At 37.2% G+C, this 20,920-nt stretch overlaps 1 protein-coding gene across 7 annotated transcripts in view; it reads left to right on the top strand.

The window, feature by feature from the left end:
• The window catches only part of rnf220a (ring finger protein 220a), a 419,208-nt gene that overhangs the window by 351,683 nt on the left and 46,605 nt on the right, over window positions 1–20,920 (top strand). For all 7 annotated transcript variants that reach the window (XM_055641650.1, XM_055641651.1, XM_055641652.1 and 4 more), the window contains 4 exons: window positions 8,289–8,385; window positions 10,714–10,800; window positions 11,774–11,829; window positions 13,436–13,517. In XM_055641650.1, the coding sequence (XP_055497625.1) occupies window positions 8,289–8,385; window positions 10,714–10,800; window positions 11,774–11,829; window positions 13,436–13,517 (322 nt within the window). The remainder of the gene's footprint in view (window positions 1–8,288; window positions 8,386–10,713; window positions 10,801–11,773; window positions 11,830–13,435; window positions 13,518–20,920) is intronic.

The raw sequence follows: 20,920 nt of genomic DNA, 5'->3' as shown, positions 1-20,920 counted from the left end.
GGTAAATTTCCTTTAAAGAAATATGTCAAATCAAGCCATTTGTTCATTCCTAATATTTGACCTTAACTTGACCAGCCCTGGGAATGTAATTTTAGTGAGGCTCTGCTTTTGGCTCACTGAGGGCAGAATAGCTGAGAAATGAGAGCTTGTCAAACAAAATTCCCTGTTATCTCCCTTGTTTTACCTAAATGAGGTAGGGCAAGGAGCACAGTCTCATTTCAAAAGTTATAAAATATTAAAAAAGCCGTGTCTAGTGGGAGCTGCCAGGGGGATTGCAGGTACAAGGGCTACGATCAATTTGTACCGTTTTTCTAATGAAAGATCCAGAGTTTGTGTCAGATGCGCTTCACAGCTAGGCCTGTCATGTCGACTGAAGAATAAGTCGGTATTCTCAGCTAGCTTGAAAGGACGTGAATGTATGCTTGGCACAATCTTTAAGAAACCACATCACGGTCTCATTATTGGAACAGATTATTTTGTTTAAAGGTGCAGAAATGAATGTTGGAGCAAAATATTTTAAGCTCAGCAAATGTGAACTATAAGTTATTTAGTACACTGTTCTGGATGGATACAAACCATAGGCATATTTTTAAAAAGAAAGTAGCATGCTGGCTCATAGGTTTTATAATTTGATTGGTGCTACTGATTGCTATTTTAGGAATTTAACTGTATAGTTGTAGTTCACTCAAAGCAAGCTTTCCATTTCAGGTATAATAGACATTTTGAGCAAGGTCATTTCATAGAAAATGTTCATACGACTTTTTGATTGCTTCAAATTTGTCATCTGTTACATCATTGCCCGAACTCTGAAATGTGACTGTTGCTGTCCCAAATTTAAATTCATTTGTAGCTGAAATTAAGTTGCGTATTCCCTCTCTACATTTTTTTGTTTCTGGAATTAGTTCTGCTCACATTAGTAGTTGTTAATGAGATATTCTTCATGCTATTGAATAGTTTTAAAGCACAAAGAAGTGGTAAAATGGTGTGCGTGAGAATGTAATGTATAGCTATTCACTTAGCAATTGGCTAACAGGCTGCTTTGATGTTTTTTTGTTTTATGCCATTCCAATATTCATTTTTGACCATTTTAAAATGACAAGGAACACGGCAAACACCAATATTTTAAATAGAAGAAGGAGCACTGATATTTCAAAGCTTTGTTTCCATTTACGTCACCTGAAACATGGTGTTTTTATTCAGAGTATCATACACTTTAGAGAAAAAGTAATAAATCCATTAATCCAAAAATTGAATTGATTCAGCCTAAACCAGGGCTATCATCTTTAAATGATTCACTGCAGTTTAAAGAAAGTGACTGAACAGTAACTAACTGAGGCTGCTTACAGATACCAGACTATTGACATGCTGTGGATGAAACTATAGTAACTGTGGAATGAGCAAGCAGATAAGAAAGTAATGATGGCATCAGAAAATGTTTGATGCTGTGCTTTCATACCTGCTTTGTAATGTGACTTCAAAGCTGATGGGGGGGGGGGGGGGTTGTTCTGCCTGAGCAAGTCCCCACTCACTGCAAGCCACTGACTGAGGAAATCTTTGGTTGTTATTTCGGCCTGAGCAGATGGGACTAAGTAGATTAGGTAGCGATAGGTCAGAGGCGGCCAGTTGTTCCCTTCTGTTCAGTTCCATTTAGGGATTTTGGGTCGATTGGCATCATGTGTCATTCCTCTAGTGATATCGCTCAGGTATTGATCCAGTCTAGACAAGAGCTGGAGGCATCGCAAAGAACGTGTGCTGCACCATGCATAATGTGATTGAAAGGCAGTTAAAATGGCACTGACCTTTTCAGGGAGGATTAGATTGCCTGCCAAGTCTGTTTAAAGCAAGTGATAACGCGTGGTAAGGAAAACTGTCCCGACAACTTCAGAGAGAGAGAGAGGGAGGTTGAGCAGGAATGTTGTACAGACCTCTACTGGGCTCTTTGAAATAGCACTGTGTATCTGTTGTACAGATTTGAAGAGGATTGTATATTAGAAAGAAAATTCACAGTTTGGGCTCAGAAAATGGAAGAACTTGCAGAAATCTTGTAAAATAAATCATTGACGTAGTTTACAAGCTTATAGTGTTCACTTCTGAATGTAGGGTATCAATTAATTTAACAGATCTGTGCTTTTATTTAATGTTTCAGTTGAAAACTTGAAGGTCATAAACTGGGTATAGTTTTGGTTCTTCCATTTATTCTGGTGTGTTAATAGAGTAAAATTCGGAGTAGAATGAAGTTCTTGAGCTAATCTTAGTATCAAAATCTGTTAAAAATGCTTAGGAAAATTCAAGGGAGGTTCCCCGAATTTGAAATTTGATGGACAATGGTGTGTAAACTTGTTCAGTTTATGTATGAAGTGGTGCTTAAGGTATATCATGGGGTTAATGTCCCATTTTTTCTGTTTCAAATAAGGCTATAACTATTAATTTTATCCTGAAATAGGAATTGAGGGAATAACATTGTTATATATTTATATTGATACTAACAATATGCTATCTGAGAAAATCTTCCACAATGAATTGGATCGATTCGTGTTTGTCCTACCAGGTGAGATAACCTGAGTTGTATGGGCTTGGTAGAGAAGAAAACTGACACATTATACATCAGAACACAATCCAGTCCAATTTATAGTCGACACTTTGTGTGGATAACCAATATTGAAATCGTAACAGAGATGCAGTATCTTTTGTGGCAGGCAATATAATGGTTGGATTTGAAATGTGCAGCTTAGGATGGACTAATTTGGAATCGGTATTGAATTGTTGAGTGATGTAAAAATATGGAATCTTTTCAGAAAGACATTAAAATTTACAGCTATCTTCGAAATGAAAATTGAGAGTTTTACTTTGAGTTACCCTCTCTATATTTTCCAGTATAATTTGATAGTTTGAATGAGACTAGGAGCTTATGCTTAGATCTGTCTACATTGATTTATAACCTTTTTAATGTGCTATTCTTTTGTTGCAGTGTGAGTTTATGGTCATGGAGGATTTTCCTAATCATTCACATGGATGTGCATTTTGTACACTTGACACTTTTCTCAACAAGAACACCCAAAAATGCAATAACAATTTCCATCTTCCAATCGCTCCCCCAATTTTCCCACTGGGTTCCTGTTGGTTGAAATTTGGTTCATGTAAAGTGACTGTTTCATTTAATTTGACCATTCATGTGACAGTCATTCCACTCTGCATGAGGTGCTTTGTTAGAAAACATTGAAAATATGTCTTGAATTGCAGGTCGGATAATGAAATGTGCAGGACATTAGATATTGTCTTTTCCAGTTTAGATCTCAATTCAGATTCTGCACAATTGAATAATGACATCATACCAACCATACTTTGTGTATGTTCCACATTCATTTAGACCATAGTTGATTTATGTCTACCCACCTTGATCCAGATATATGGATGTTTCTATAATAATTTGTCTTTCCCGGAATGATATTTCCAAAAAGGGGCAGCAATTGAGGTTTAGCCTGCAAATCTATTGGGGCATGTGGTTTTGGTTGAGTAGATGATAGGACAGGTGGATGGTTTATCTAGAGTGTTGCACGGTGGCAAGGCAAAGTTAAAGAATGCACCTACCCAGAGTGAGAAAGCCTCTTCAGCAATGATCCAGATAGGATGATGACATGGGTAATTGCTGAGGTGATGCCTGCTGTTTGTGATGATCATGCATACTAAATAAACCATGATCAAAGTGTATTTTTCCAAATTATTCTCGGAATACACACAATTGTGCAGTGTAGCATTGGAATGCTGTTGATGGGGAAATTATTTAACTGAGTCCTATATCCATATTTAAAGTCAGTTTTCTTCCCTTTCATTATTTGACTAAATAAAGATATTTAGTGATATTTTTTTTTAAAAAAAGCAATCTCACTTGAAAGGGGTTCATTTGATAAATATATTTATCATCCCTTCCTAAATGCCCTGACAATTAAACAGTTTACCAGTCCTCTATCTTCTTTTCCCGGAAAAGTTAATAGAATTGTAAATTTAGTTTAACACCTTGCCATGATAATCGTTAGTTTTCATGATTCAATTAAAAAAAAATAATTAGCCTGACATACTCCTGGAAACCTGCACTTCAAGAAATATGATTTCTACCAGTGGATAATGGATGCTTGGGAGACTATACCCACAATATTAGGAAATGTTGAAATTTCCTCTTTACACATTTATGATTTCCCTCCAGTCCAAATGTAATTGACAGTGATTTGAGGCCATCTTATTTGGATTTCATATATTTATCCACAACAAGCCTGACTAAAACTTTCTGGTGAAATTGTATCTTTCATGCATCTATCTAGCTTGAAACTAATTGGCATGTTGTAGATCTTGCCAAACACACAGCTTGTATGCATATGAAAACACAGACTTTGTAGGCCTTTTGAGCAGCTTCTGATGGGGGCTAACTATATTTGACACACGGCAACTTCTTACCTCCACACCAGATAATTGCATTGTCAACTATTCTGCAAAGTGGCAGGTGACATCTGAGGCGATTGACTAGCAGAGTTGTTCTGTGTAGGACTGTCAGCTGTTCAATCAATAGAGTTTACAGAAGACACCCTGATTGCATCTGTAACTAATTTAACTTTGAAACCCCTAGCTCCCCTTTGCACAAAGTTGCAATTCTATTCAGGATGTGCACTGAGTGGCAGGTGAAAAAAATCAATGACGGCTTTCTGCGGTCGTGCAGTCGTGGGTTTTTGCTCTGCATGGTTAACAAGCAGTCATGACTTCAAATCAATGAACTGATCAATTGATTAAATTAACAGTGATTTTCTTTTGGGTTAGCAGGCAGGGTCATTGGATTATTAGTTGTGTTGTCTTTCGGGGTAACTCACATTTATAAAATTTAAGGCTTATTAACAACTCAGCACTTGGAAATTCCACTTTCTCCTCTCTTTCAACATGTAATGTTAATTAGTTGGGCAGAAGCCTTGGCCTACTGGGAGTTGCGATATATTTGACAGGATTGGATTGGGTTACTGCAGCACAGGCCCTTTGCTTCCTCGCTCAGCAGTTCAGAAGCTAGTTAAGTAGTTCTGATAGGTAGAGCGTGATTGATGGGGAAGTTTGTCTCCGGTAGTGTCAGGGACTTATAGAGGTGTCATTCAAGATTGGCGCCTGAATTACTTGTCACATTCTGTGAAAGAATGGCAAAGAAACAAGGAACTGCGGCATTACTTTGTTTTTCTCTGCTAAATGACCCATGTCTTATCTGCTTGCTATTTCTATTGGTTGAAGGTTAAAAAGACAGGTTTAAATAAGCTTCATTTAAAAAGTCAGAAATTAAATCTCCCCCAAGAATTTTATTTCAATTGGACGTATTGAACAGTAGGAAATAAGTTGTTTTTTTATAAACAATTTGATAAGATACTCCGATCTGGCAGAGTGGTTGGTCTATTCATGTCCTGTTTATCAATAACTAAGCCTGCATATATCCATATATACCCTGGGACTTTAAAATGGGCAAAATTCAGATTTATAGTATGCTTCTTGATGTCTTAGATGAGAATAATGCAGAATTTTAAGGATTGGCTAATAGCAGTGAAATCCACAAGACAAGATAGCTTCAAATCCAAATCAATTCTGCAAAATTATAACTTGCCTGTCGTATATAAACAAGCTGATAAACTCCACAGCTGATTTCTTGGTACTGCAATAATATGACCAGCTTTTCTAATCTTTTTGTTGCCCTCACAGTAGTTCTTTATTCTTTATATTTTATTCTGTTTCAATTGTTTGCAGTTAAAAAGTACAGTTTATGACCTTCAGTTTCATTTTTATTTTACTCCTTCAAATGTTGGCATTGCTGGGTAGGCTGCTATTTATTACCCCACCCTAATTGCCATTGGGGTAATAGAGGTAAATCACCACCCTATACTGTTAAGAGTTCTTAGCGCTTTCAATGTAATGTTTGGCGTATACGATTGTTTCAGTGGCACAGCATTACTGATATCCTCATTTTACTCCATATTGATTTAATTAAAATACATTTCCCAGTTTCACACTGAGATACAAGTTCCAATCTCTGGTTCATTAGACCAGGTCTCAGGAATACTCAGCCAATAATGGCCTTTATAGGATGGTAGAGCAAAGAGTGGTTTGTTCGTTGTTGGCTGTTCATCACTCTTCACAAGACCATAACATCTAGTCTATATAGTGTTGCGAAGTGTGTAGAGATGACTATGAACAATGCAGCACAGAAACGGTCTTTTAGCTCACTGTGTCCATACCGGCCAATCTAAATAAATCCTATCTACGTGCATGTGGTCCGTATGCCTCTATTCCCTGCCTGTTTATGTGGCTGTTCCAAATGACCCTTAAACAATGCTATTATAGTGGCTTACACCCCACATCACCTGGCTGCATGTACCAGGCACACCTGCCACTGTCAGTTAAAAAAATACTTGATCTGGAATTTTCTTTTAAACCTTCACCCTTTCATCTTAAACCTGTGCTCTCAAGTATTCCCTGTCATTTTATATTTTCACTTAGAAAGCTTGATTTCTCTGACATTGTTTTGTATACTAAATGTTCAACATTTTTAAATTTGAATATTGTACAGCTGAAATATTGTAAGTGAAATGGTTCCTATTGTGGAACTAGTGGGTAGCATGTCAATTCAGAAATGATTGATCCATTTGCACTAATCAGTGAGAATAAAACACTTAATCTCATTTATAGGTGAAATGCGTACCCTGAGTAAGTTTCTTTAAGAAGCCAAATTGGATATCATGTAGCAGAAATTAACTCGCACCTAAAAGCTGTAGCATATCCCCATAGAAGTGGTGATATTTACACCTAAACTTGTGTGGAAGAGGACCTTGCAAAACTGAACATTTTTGTTATAATGTGTGACTGGTACACTGAAAGCCTTATCAAGCCCAAGATGCACATTTCACCTCGAACAAGAAATGATGGTTTGTTGTTGGGTTTTTGTTAAGTCAGGCACTGGATGATTTGGTGACCTCAGAAAACTAAACATTTTTTGCATGATTCATGCTGCTGTAAAAGGTGGTCTCCAGATTCATGGACATAGATTACAAGACTTACACCAAACCCAAACTAATTAGAAGCAGACGAGGGCATTCGATCCAATTTATGATTCCAGCTACCAAGACAGATGTGTACAGCAATTCGTTGTTCCACACAATTAAAGCATGGAATAATCTCCATCCTACTATAGTTACCCAACCAGATGCAACTAAATTTAAGGTAGCTCTTTCTTCCCCCCCGCAGTATATCTTCAAAGTTTTATTTTGTCCTCTTTCTCCTTGCCAACTTTACTTTTGCCCAAGGTCTTCATAGTGCGAAGAGGCAGTGTTTCAATGGTGAATGCTAAATTCAAAGTTTTAGTTTAGTTTAGAGATACTGCATGAAAACAGACCCTTCGGCCTACCGACTCCATGTTGGCACACAAGTTATACACACTTCCTACACAACAGGGGCAAATTTACAGAGGCCAATGAACCTACAAACTTGCATGTCTTTGGGATGTGGGAGGAAACCGGAGCATGCAGAGGAAACACGCAGTCACAGGGAGAACATGCAAACCCCATACAGACAGCACCTGAGGTCAGGTTCGAACCCACGCCTCTGTCGCTGTGAGGCAGCAGCTGTACCAGTTACTCCACTGTGCAGCCCTAGGTTTTATCTAGCCAGGATATATATTGCATGGGTATATTCATTTCTTTAAAAAAATGTGTTCTGATCTGAAACTTTGAAAATGTTTATTGTCAGCAAACTTCAACATACGTTTATATAGTTTAGCTAAATTGTTCAATCGGTATCCAATTCCCTGTTATCCATTTGTTATCTATTATGAAGGGAGTCTTAATAATGTGCAAAGCATACTTTCCTTTTCTGTTCAACATGATGATTTTACTTGAGATCTTTGCTCTACGTTGAACAAACATTCTCTGCATTCTGACTCAAAACTTGGGATAGACAGTTGCTTTGAAGAAATAACCAGTAATTTACTTTTGGTTTGAAATTGGCATTGAAAATTAATGAATAGAAATTAAGAATGTACTGAACGTGACTTCTGTAAACTGCTGTTTTTTGCGTGTAGGTGGCAATGAGTATATAACGGAATGATAAAAATGCAGCTAATATTGTAGTGGGAACTATTAGTGGCAAATTTTCCAAAAAAAGTGTGATATTTTACATTTTAACAAATGCAGAGAGAGAGTTCACTTTAACTTTAAACTGTTGTTATGTGTGTTGTGCTTTTACCTCATTATACACCATTGTTTATATTTTAAACATAGGATCCGGGTTTGTCACGTGCAGCAGTAAAGAGAACCATGATAGTGATGCAGATCTTGATGTGGATGGAGACGACACCTTGGAGTATGGGAAGCCACAGCATCCTTTTTGTTGATAATTAAATGCATAACTATTAAACGGACAGCCGGATTGCTTTTTGCAGAATTTTGCAGTGGAGTCTCCTATTTTTTAAAATAAAGAAGTATATTGACAATTCCCCTCCAATTGCTTAATAAATGTCAAGAAAATAAAGAGTAATAGGACATATCCTCACTGGATGCTAAGATTGGTCATGTTTACTCAGACCACGTTGCTTTATCCAGTACCTTACAGGCTAACCATTTTGCTGGTTAGCTGGCTCCTGGCTGATGAGGAAACCAATGTAGATTAATGCAGTGCAAGACCTTTCTGGTTGTAATTGGCTTGCTGTATTCCCAGAACAGCTTTGACTGCCAGGTGGTCCCACCCTGACGATTGGTTATCATAGCGATCACTGGCCATGAACGACTGTTTTATGGTTTAAAACAGTTTAACATACCTAAACATCTTAACATATTTTATAGATTTAGCCAGTTTAACATATCGAAACATTCTGACTGAAATGAAATGAGAGGTCTACTTGACTTTTATTCACAACCATTTAATTCTACTTTTCAAAAGGTACTGCACTTGTGCCATGTCTAATCTGGCACAGGGTCAGTACTGGGAAATCTGTGGGTGTCAGCCTTGCCCAGTAGGATTCCATTAGGAGTCTATCAGTGTTGTGTAGATATCCTGGGATCAGTCCAGGGTAAGCTGCAATTTAGCATCTGTCAGGAATGCAACCTTCCACTTACAGGGTCCTCAGATATCTGTACCCAAGGACCTCCATTAAGACCCAAAACAGTGGCATTGACATTCATGTATTTCACTCATTTAACAATCAGCACTTTAACTCCATCTCCCATTCCCAATCTGACCTTTCTGTCCTCCAGAGTGAAGCCCAGCGCAAACTGGAGGAACAACACTTCATATTCCGTTGGGTAGCTTACACTCCAGCGGTATGAACATTGACTTCTCTAACTTTAAATCGCCCTTGCTTTCCTTCTCTCTCCTCCCCCTTCTCCCACCAGTTCTCCCACCAGTCTTACTATCTCTGACTACATTCTATCTCAGTCCCGCCCACTCCCCTGACATCAGTCTGAAGAAGGGTCTCGATCCAAAACGTCACCCATTCCTTCTCTCTGGAGTTGCTGCCTGTCCCGCTGAGTTACTCCTGCATTTTGTGTCTACATCCAATTTAAATTAGCATTGGCAGTTCTTTCCTACTCACTCACTTAAAGGGCCAGTCCCACTATACTAGTTTACCCAAGAACTCTCCCGAGTTCTTATTCTTACTCGTGGTAAGTACGTAGTGGGTACGTCGGAGCTCGGGTCGTCTCTTAGCGGCTCGTAATGCTAACAGCAGGTACTCGCGAAACGCGGTAAGCTCATGAAGTTTTTTCAACATGTTGAAAAATGTCCACGAGAGCCCCGAGTACCTACGTCCAGCTATTACCGTAATTCTCTGAGTTCGAATCAGGGGACATTCGGGAGAACTCTTGAATTACCTCGTACAGTGGGACAGGCCCTTAACTGTCAGCTTCCAAGATGAAGATCAGGACCAATATTTTTTTTTCATTGTGCACCAAACTTGTATGGTACACAATGCGCAGAGAGGACTGAAGAAGGCAACCATTAAACCAACAAGCTTGTTTGTTTGCTTACTGACCAAATAAAATAGTTAATATACCAAATACTGTATGGAGCAATTCTTGTTTATGTCCTGTAATAATGCACTAAATGAGGCATCTTTGAAATTTCATGACATTTTGTGGTATGACTGAAAGTGACAGAAAATTTAAGTAAGAAGGATGTTAATCTCAAATATAAACTAATTATTTATATGGAAGGCCATTTGTAGAACCAGATAAAAAATAAATATTGGTGCCAAGCGATGTAAATAGTGATACAAATGTAAATGGTGTTTTAGTGGCAGTGAATGATGTGGTGATACAGAAGAATCTGGCTCAAAACATATAAGGTAGCCAGCTTGAAGGCTGAAAGTCCAACTGTTGATGGGTGATGTGAATGCCAACACAATCTAATAAACTATCTGTTGTAGTTGGCATTGAAATGATGGATCTAAAAATTATTACACGGTGAACTGAATTGTTGCTTTTCCAAGTCGCCATCAATCTTATATTTGCTACTGGAGCTGTTACTATACTGTTTGTACTATGATCATAACTCAGAGGACACAAAATATATTTCTCAGGAATTGGAGCAAATATATACCAGTATGCACAAGGGTGATTTTTTTTAGGTTAACAGGAAGATTTTTCAATGTAAAGGTGAAATCTGCTGAAGTTCTTTTGTAGCCTGGTTATTTCCTTAATTGCTAAACAGATACACAGAAGCAGATATTATACCATGCACTGGAGAAGAACCAGGAGAGGCCAAAGAGAGGGAGGCATTACGTGGTGCTGTGCTAAAGTAAGTGGAAACAGTAGTCCTGTTTCTTTACAGTAGAATTATGGCCTGCTGTTCTGTTGGGGGCAGTTTTAGTGATTTTTGTTTGGCTCCTGAAACTTTTATCTAATTTTCAATTAATTTCAAAAAATCAAAATTTTACGGTAGGATTACATTTTTGTGACTAATGAAATAAGCACATCTCATTTGTCCGGGTCTGAAATAATAAGGCTTTGGTGTATACTAGTTTCACTCCGTTTTAACTGGCCTTCCAATATTTTTTTTAAATATAAGTATCTGCTAAGTTGGTGTTCCACGGGAATAGTTAGTATGTGAAGTGAAAGAATCACATTGCTTAATATATCTCTATTGAGATTTGAATTAACAGAAACAATAAGAATATAATACCCAAAAAATACATGAAAGGAAAGGAATACAGTATTTTGCCTTCTTGTGTTGCTTACTTTCAAGTGCAGTTCCCATCCCATGTTATTTAAAGTAGTTTTTATTAAACTGTTACCTTTTTACTAGATTCCAAAATACCTTTTTACAAGTCAGAAATTATTTTGATTGATAATTTGCCTTTAGCAGAGCTGCTTTCCCTTTGATTGAGATAATGTAGAGGACAGTTTGAGACATTTTTAGTTTCCAGGTAAATTTTGATGTCGATCTCCACTGTGGTAGAAGTCTGCCCATTTCCTTTTTTGAATACATGAATTGAAACAATTTTCATTTCTCACCAAGTTATTTTAACAAATTAAAACCTTTATTACTGGAATTGGAATCATTTGTATCTAAGGAGATTTGGTTTACTTGCTATGTTGGGTCCTAAAGAACTACAACCATATCTGTTGCAATACATTCATAATCTTCTAGAAAAACTAAATGTGCACAAAATGCTTGGATTCCTATTTCCAGCATTGATTTCATTTTTCATATAAGATGCAATGATTATGATAAGTGTGATAGTGATCATGGTATATTATTATCTTTGCAGTGGTGGAACACCCAGCAACAGAATAACACCAGAATTTTCCAAATGGGCAAGTGATGGTAGGTAGATGGACAAAGATGATTAGATGATTTTGATATTTCCTCCTATAGATATGCTTAAAATGATCCACTAAGTTGCTTTGAACATTTTAAGGTGCTCTAAAGTTTATCAGAAATCAGAAATTGACTCGGTTAAATTAGGCAATATGTATGAAATTGCTCTCGTAACCTTGGGTAAGAGGGGAAAGGGAAAACAACTCAGCGTGTCAGGCAGGATCTGCGGATAGAGAAATGGAGTTCATATTTCACGTCAAAGGGACTGCATGGCAGGAGAGCAATGGCATTTGAGAGCCGGGTAAGAGAATTGAATCTGATGAAAGCAGTAGGGGTATGTGTGGGATCTGACAAGAGATGAGGGAGAAAATACAATACAATAGAATACGGGTTTATTCGTCACATTGCACATAAAGTGCAAGTGAAATGAATATGTCAGCAGCGATACAATGAGAAAGAACACACAATACACAATAAAAATTTAACACAAACATCCACCACAGCATTCATCACTGTGGTGGAAGGCACAAAAATTGTCCAGTCCTCCTCCATTTCCCCCCGTGGTCGGGACCAGAGTCCAGAGCCAGTCCATAGTCGGCTCTTCCCCACCGGAGACCGCGGCTTCAGGATGGTGTAGGCCGGCGGTCGAAGATTTAAAGTCCCCGCCACAGCCAGAAGCACCGCAGACCGCAGGGCCGGCGGTCGAAGCTCCCCTCCAGGGGTGATGGTAAGTCCACGCCGGGTCCGCGGTAGAAGTTGGCTGCGGGCCAGCGGTGGAAGCTTCTTCTTCTCCCGGGTCCCCCACGAGGGATCCCTGGCTGCAGACGCCGAGCCAGCTGGAGCTCTGCAGACCGTGGCTTCAGGCTGTCGGCTGCCGCGGGCCAGCGAAACGGAGCGCTCCCCTCCGGCGAGCCTCAGCGAGGGCTCGCCCACTCCACGCCGAGAGTCCCCGCTGCGCCCGCCGCTGAATCCCCGGGCGCGTCTCCAGGAAAGGCCGCCCGATCCTCATTGTTAGGCCAGGGGGGAGGCGACCTGGAAAAAGTCGTTCAAAACGGTTTCCCCCTTGCCCCCCCACACAAAACACACATAGAAACACAAAAAACATACTTTACAACATACTAAAAAAACAAAGAAAGTTGAAAAAAACGGACACGCTGCTGACAGGGTGCCGGCTTGCAGCGCCCCCACCCACTGATCAATGACTGGGATCTGATAAAGAGCCAGGAAGTCGTCCAATGAGAGCTGAGGCTAAGGGGAAGAGGCATCCATTAATTTGTTGAATGCCATGAAAAAGCACTTTAGATTTAAAAAAAAAAAAATGTTTTTATTTGCTAATAAAAACATTTCAAATGCTTGTATTAATGTTTTTTTGTGTTTAGTTATTTTTGATTAATTAATTCTTGAGCACTAAAATACAATCACAGTTGTAATATTGCAACTATGGGGAAAATGCAATTTACGTTTAATGTATTTTCATTTAAACCGATGCTTAGTCCAGTGCACAAAACTTTGATCATGCTGAGCACTGCATCTCTGGTGTGAAAATTTGTATTTTTGAGAAATAGTGATTTAGTTTCAGTTGCTGGATCTTCTGCTTATGATTTCTTTACAGAAATGCCCTCAACAAGTAATGGGGAGAGTGGCAAACTAGAGGTGCAGACACAGAAGACATGTAAAAACAGCGAGATTGAAAAGTAAGTGCATGTGTATTGACAGAATGGATCAAAACAGTTTCTGTCCTGATTGACTCTCACAACAGAAAGATTGCATTTCTGCATTTAAAGTGGTTAGTATCAGTGCATTTTAAGGGGAGAATGAAGAAATTGCACTAGTATTTCCATGGATCTATTGTGTACTTTTGTCATGCCCCAGCTACAGTAACTATTTTATAGGAGAGCAGATTATTTGCCTGAGAATTCATTGAATAATGATTTTCTTTCATCAAATGACATGAAACAGTAATTTCTGGGTCATTTAGAAATTTGACTCCTTTCATTCATAATTCTAACTTGCCTTGAGCTTCGATATAATTTCTGGGAGACCCAGAACATCGTGGACTGCCCTGTGCAGGATTGAAAACATTGTCTCATTTATATTAATTACTTACCTTTAATCCTACAACATTCTGCCCTTCCCACTCTCCAGTATTGCACAGACCATCACCTCCGACAGAGTCCTACAACTATCTGGGGGTCAGGCAGCATCTGTGAAGGGAATAGATAGGCGTCGTGTCAGATCGAGATCCTTTAGACCTGAAACGTTCCCTATTCCCTCCACAGATGCCGTCTGATCTGCTGAGTTACTCCTGCACTTTGTTTTGCTCAATATTCTAGCGTCTGCAGTTCTTTGTGTATCCTGCAACTACTTGATTTGCTGCCACACCGCACAATGCACCTTTTCCACCTATTCCCTGGATTATGGGTTTTCAGCTTGACCTCAACCCTCAGTTGTCTGCAGAATATTTATTTTCTCTTTGTATTTGTGGTTAATTAGCCACACATATACAAAAGTGATTAAGTTCTCCTTGCACCAAAATGTTCGATGTAAGATCACTTTAATGCAATTTTGGTGATCTATAACTTGTGGTTGATCATGAATGTCCTTGCATAGTTTGAGAGATACAGAACAAAATTGAATTAGCACACGTTAGGATTGAGCATCCATTAAGTCTTGGGAACTGTGAGAAAGATGTAAGAAGAAATTGAGATTTCTGCAGTTATTTTATTTCCATGACATCCACCAGAGAGATTTGAAATAACTGCAAACATTGTGTATAAGAAAAATAGTGAAAATATTGCTAAATTGGCAAAGTCGATTATCAATTATCAGGGAATGTAATGTAAATAAAGGCATTCATCTTTTATTATAGCTGTCAGTAATTTCTAAAATGGAAACATTTTGTTTGTCTTTGAAATAACCTCATTATTATCGTTTAGAAGTATTATTACTAAAAGGAATAGTAATTGTGTCATACATTTTTAAAGTGTCTCAAAAACATTTGATCAGTTAAATGTGCTTTTTATGCAAATATTTATGTGGTGTTTAATTTTCTTGTTTGTTTATCTTTAGCAGTAGATTTGATATTTTGATCCAGCGTCACATTTGTATTGTCTCTTGTAATTGGATTATTTATTTCCCATATTGACAAATGTTAATTTGGTTATCTAGTTTGGTGATAGGAAGAGTATTATTTTATTTAGGTGCCTGGAAAAAAGTGAACCCTAGTTTTACATTTGATGACTAAACATGTGTAGGTGTGATGATTGCTGTATGTGGGAAGTGCCTGTTGGAGTACAAAGTAAAAATGTGGTTGTAACAAGTGATTATGAGGGATGGGATGGTGAGTAGAAATAGTCAGGTGACTGATGAAGGATGCAGGGATACTTTTATCTAAAAGGTCAAGACTAGATATTTGGTTCATAACCAGTTATTGGAGATGGACAGGTTGTTTTATAGGGTTTGATATATCCAGAATGTTTCATGTTAATTTGAAAAAAAAAATAATTTTATAACTTCATTTTATCATAATAAAATGCTACTCATGACTTTCTGGAGGGTTTTTTTGTATGTTTTCCTTCAATATTTTTACCTTCACCTAATAGTTGTCACGTTCCCCAAGAGAACATTAGATTTAAAGTTTATTTTAATTTAATGAAATTATGTTTTATATTTTAAGAATAATTGACAAGATTTACTATCTCAAATATATTGTGAACTAAACACCTAACTCAATTGTTCTCATATATATTCTTCATTTTCTCAATCTTATAATAGAGCATCATTAACTTAATCTGTAACTGTTACTTGGTAATTTGGGAATTTAGGTCCAAATATAGAATGCATGGTTTTACCTTCACTGAGATGCACAATTCTATTTTACATTTTTTTTAAAAAGGGATAAAGTGCACACATTTCTGGAAATGTGCTGAGGTCACTAAGGTTGATTTATTTATTTACAGTTTCTTTTCAACTCCTTTCAAGGTGAAAGTGTTTCTGTCCCCCCCCCCCCCCATTATTTTCCAATGCAAATTGAGCTTGTTGCTCAGGTAAATTACAGGCACAGCCCATTCACTCACATTCTACAGATTCTGCATCTACTACCAGTTCACTCTCATTCCAAGACATTTACTTCTTTGCTACACCCGCCACCCCCTCCTCTTTGTACCCCTCTCCACAATCCATCCATAAATCATGTGTCTGTATAACTATATTCACTTAACTGTAATTTGTACAAAAAGGGGAATTGCATTGTGAGATTCATAATGTATGAATGGCCCGTGGCACATTTTGCCGGTGAAATTTTATTTCTGTTCAAGAAAACATATAAATTAAATACAGAATGTGTTCAGCATCTGACTTGCTGTGTTTAAAGCCAAATGTTAATAAATGCAACAGTTCAATCTGTACTATGTAGAAAGCGCAATCTATGAAATACATCACTAGTAATAAGAATTTACAGCTGTAAGATTTTTTTTAAAGGTAACCAGAGTATACACAATGAATTTTAGCCATTTCTCTTCACAGAGCAGAAACATTAATCAGAAACATCCAGTGGAATCAACTGTGTCATTAATATGAACACCAATCTGTCAGTGTTTGATATGAGTCACCTAAAACAAGAGTATTCTCCATTTCTGAGTAATGTTATCAAGGGAACCTTAAAAAAATAAATTATATTAGGATTTTATCTGCATTGATAGCTTTTCTTCTGTTCAATCTCATCTCCTTTCCTACCCCCCTTTCCTTCAAACAGGCACGCAGGTGTGCACACACTTCTAGATGAGTGGGTCTGTTAAATACTTTGTCAAAGCCAACAAAAGTTTGGACTGACTGATGACTCGGGGCTGCTTTGAACTGTCTAAATTAATATTAGGGTTATACTTTAAAGGCCATGGCTCCGAGACCATGGTACCTGTCTTGCGGGTGGGGAGGGGGGGGGGGTGGGTGGGAAGAAAAAGTGGGTGATGATATATGCCTAATGTGGCAGCAAGAGACCTTCAGTCGAGATTGATTCATCCTGGGCCAATATAGGCACTCTGCAAACTGGGAGACTACTGCTGGCATGATGTATGATACTAAGTGTTTTAGCAAGTCGAGGCATGAATCATTCAAGATGCTGCGTGTCAGAGTTAAAGCAAACAGTTCCTGGCGTTTGAATTCCTATTGGAGTCAGTTGCATTATGAGGAGTGTATGAAACAGACATGACGTATGAATGTTTATTTAATAATTCTCTAATATTTCCAGTGTGGCTAAGGCTTGTCCAGCAGGGAGTTATAAATCAGGAATAGGAGGCCATTAATCAGGGGGAATAAAATGGAGCGACACGTTTGCAGCTGCTACAAATGCAGAGGTTTTAATATTCATTTCCCAGCCCTCAATGAGGCTGGCTTATGTACCCCTGGCAAGATAAATGGTACCTACAAGGCCGCCAATCTGATTTTTGCCAAATTTCATGCTTGCTTGAAACAATAGAAGAAATTTCTGTGTAGATGTGGTAATTGAATCTGTCTTCCAATATATACATACTGATACATGGCCTCTGCAGTTTGAGAGTGCTTTTTGTAATATGCTTATCTGACTAAATTTAAGGTGAGGAACAATATCTTTTTAATTTTATTTACGTTTCCATATATCAGTGGTAACTTTTGTAAATGGCAGAAACACGAGGCAGTGAAGTTTCAATTGATTATTGCAGTAACTTTTAAATCCCCAGTGTTTCTAAATTGTGTGCTGTAATACTTCAATTACTTTTTAATTGAACATTGAAACTGAAAATAATGCTCAGCTGCTTGCACAAGGGGAGAAACATTAAACCTAGATTATGCAATTTGCATGAATAAATCCAACCTGAATCCAGTTGTGGGTTTTTAAGTGTAAAAAGTTAAGAATTTTATTCATGAATTTAGCTACAGTTCTAAATTACTATTTTAAACGTAATGCTTTGAGCATTATTGAAGGTACACTGAACATCTATTTCACTTGAAATACAAGTTTAGAATTGACTACTTAATATTTTATTCTATGAATTTTGTGATTCATTTTGATATCACTGCCCTTTTTTTAATGAAACCTCATAACATTCCACCTTTTTATGCGAGATTTGAAGATAATTTGTAAATCTGGATTTATAAAAAAAACTAATAATTTCAATTAATATTCCACATTTTGTACCGATTCTGTTTGGATCTATTTTAGCTGAGTCTCCTCTACAATTGATGCTAGACTGAATTTGTTCTAAATAGTTAAGTGAAGGCACTCACTGCAGTTTTCTATAAAGCCTTTCTTCAAAACCCAGCATTCAAGGTGGCGTATTCTACTTTCCCAAAATTAATTTACTTCAGGCATCATTCAAAGGTGATTTTCGATGTCCAGCAACAGTTGGGCTATATTTTATATAACGAGCAAATCATGAGATCACATTGTCATTTATCTAGGAAGACCAAATTTCAATTTTTAACTAGATTCTTTTAAATATTTTACCTGCAGTGAGATGATAATTCAAAATTTGTACCAATATATGTCCAAATTTTTATGTAAAAATTGGAACTTTAAAAAAAAATAGAATTTTGAAATAATTATGCTCACAGATTGAACACAATTACTTTGCTATGTGTGAGTTCTTCAGTAATAATTATGGCTTAATAAGCCATTGCAAAATCAGTTATACTTTGTTCATTATCTTGATTGCGTTTAAGTTTTTACAATGAGACCAGTTCATAACAAGTTTAACTTCTTGGCAAATTAGCTATTTTAAAAGGACTTCCTCATGGTTGTCTTCGTTAAATGTGATGTTGAAGTATGGTATCACTAGCAGTGAGTTATGTATTCCCACGTTTAATCAAGTGTAAAACTGCTGAATATTCCATCCTTGGTCATTATCGTTTCTGCTGGTACCTGTTGTTTCCAGTCTTTACTAGATGCTGTTGTTTTCTGATTGCTTTCTTCTTTTCTACTTTGAAAGCATGATAGACATTGAAAACAAGAATTCACGTTATCGTTTTGTGAGTTACTCCTTGCTTGGTAGCGTTGGGGAGAATATTTCAGTTCAGTAACAGTCCTTTCAAACAATTAAAATGTGGCTTTTTTCAATCTGTCAACCCAGCAAGTACAGAAAAATGAAGCCAGTGTCCAAAACTGAAAAAAGGAGCGTTCGGTAATGTGGTTTGAGATGTCCTGAAGGTGTGTAAGGTGTAAAATAAATGAAATTTCTTTCTGAGCACACGTTTTTGGTGTCTTTTTAAAAAAGGACAATAAAATATTCTGTGCTTTTGAAATGATTTCTCCATAGTTGCACAAAGCGTATATTGTGTCCACTGAATCAGTAAATATTTGTACCAAGTCATTGGACAGTTGTATAAAAATATTAAAAGTTATAGGTATAGGCGTCTCAAACTTGTAATGAATGCATAGTTGTCAAATTAGAAAATATAAATAAAACTTGCTTATTAACTGAGGTGAAAAAAATAATCGAACTAGTGATAAACTTGCAGAATTTTAACATTTTTATACTCGCTGAACTGGAATAAGGTATTTAATTTAACTTATTAATTGTGAAATACAGCATGGACAGTTGGAAAATATTGTTCCAATGTGGATCTCAGTATCGTTGTGTTTTAATTGCTTAAACTATACGCTACACCAAGGGTTAAAGTGGGGAGGGGAAGGGAGGGAGAAAAATAAAAAATACTGTGACGGCTCATGATAAATGAGTATTCTGGAAATACTGGATTCGATTAATTTCAATTTATGAAGTGAATTTTTGTTAAGAAAATTGGTTAATCCCTACAATTGATATACCCTCCCAAGTGGAATATGGTATTTATTTTAGTTAACATTATGAATGTAATGAAATGCATAGAAATCAACAGTTTGTGGTATTGACCTGGCTGAGATCTGAGCTACAGAGACTGAAGAAACCCAGCATACTTATCTTGCATTGCTGACCTATGGATAGTGCTAGAAGTACTTGTAAATGTGTGCTTCCCTGGACCATTTCCCCAGCTAAATAATGTCAGATAAGAAGAAAGGGAAAACTACTGTTGCCAACAAAGCTATACACCAGCTTGAGTTACTGTCCACGAGAGGAATTAAAAAATGAGTGCAGAATCTTGACATCCACTAACATTGATCACAATAATTTAAAATAACTATTTTAATGCAGTAGTTAAGAATATCATGATATTTCCCAAAAATACTGCTTGGTTTCATCTGTAAACAATCTGAAGTGTACTGTATGTTATTTTAACTTTCTACATCCTCTGTCCTGTTAGTCTTCGATTTAAAAAAAAAAGAAAAGATTTTGGATAGAAATCTGTCCGATGAAACTCTGATCTGTGTTTTCAGTTCATCTCTGGTCTAAAGCGGGTACAAAGGTGAAATGTGGGTTGTATTGATCTATTGTGTAGATCTGTTCCCTTATTCCCTCTCTGTCCCTGCCATGCTAACGTTTGTTTTCGTAAAAAGTGTATTTAGATAACTAAGCAACTCTGGCTAACGTATGTATTTTTCTGTGATTATGACTATAGAACTACTCGTAGAACTGCTCATTGAGTTTAACACAATAGAATCAGCCATTCATATATTTCCGGTTTCTGATGGTGTGTAAACTAATATGATTTAATTAATGGATTGCATAGTGAAGCCATATGAGATGTTAATTTGGGAATTCCTGTTTAATTTGAGGAGCAAAGAGCACACGTGTGCACTAATGTTTAACAAATGACCTGTTCTATCTGATAGACCCAGTTGGGTCCATTGAGACTTTCCATCGTGATCATTATTTGCTAATGAAGTTAATGGATTCTGTTTGAGGCTGTATTGTTGCCCAGGCAGACACGATATAAGATAATTAATTCAGCATGAGTTACTAGGGCTGGTGGGAGAATACACCATTGCGCAAGTTTAATTCAGATTTTTAAAGCAGAAGCATAATGACTAATAGTTATAGTCCTTCTGGCTTAGTTGATTTTTCCAGCCAACTTATTTCAAAAGTTGCATGTAATTTACAAAATTAATCTGTATGGAAAGGTTTGATGCACCGTCATTAAAACTCACAAGAATTTATGTGTTACCTTTTGAAATTCAGGAATTATAGTT

This window comes from Leucoraja erinacea, chromosome 10, assembly GCF_028641065.1.
Source record: "Leucoraja erinacea ecotype New England chromosome 10, Leri_hhj_1, whole genome shotgun sequence".
In the NCBI taxonomy this organism is placed as follows: domain Eukaryota; kingdom Metazoa; phylum Chordata; class Chondrichthyes; order Rajiformes; family Rajidae; genus Leucoraja; species Leucoraja erinaceus.
This window is presented reverse-complemented; position numbering and strand designations above follow the sequence as displayed.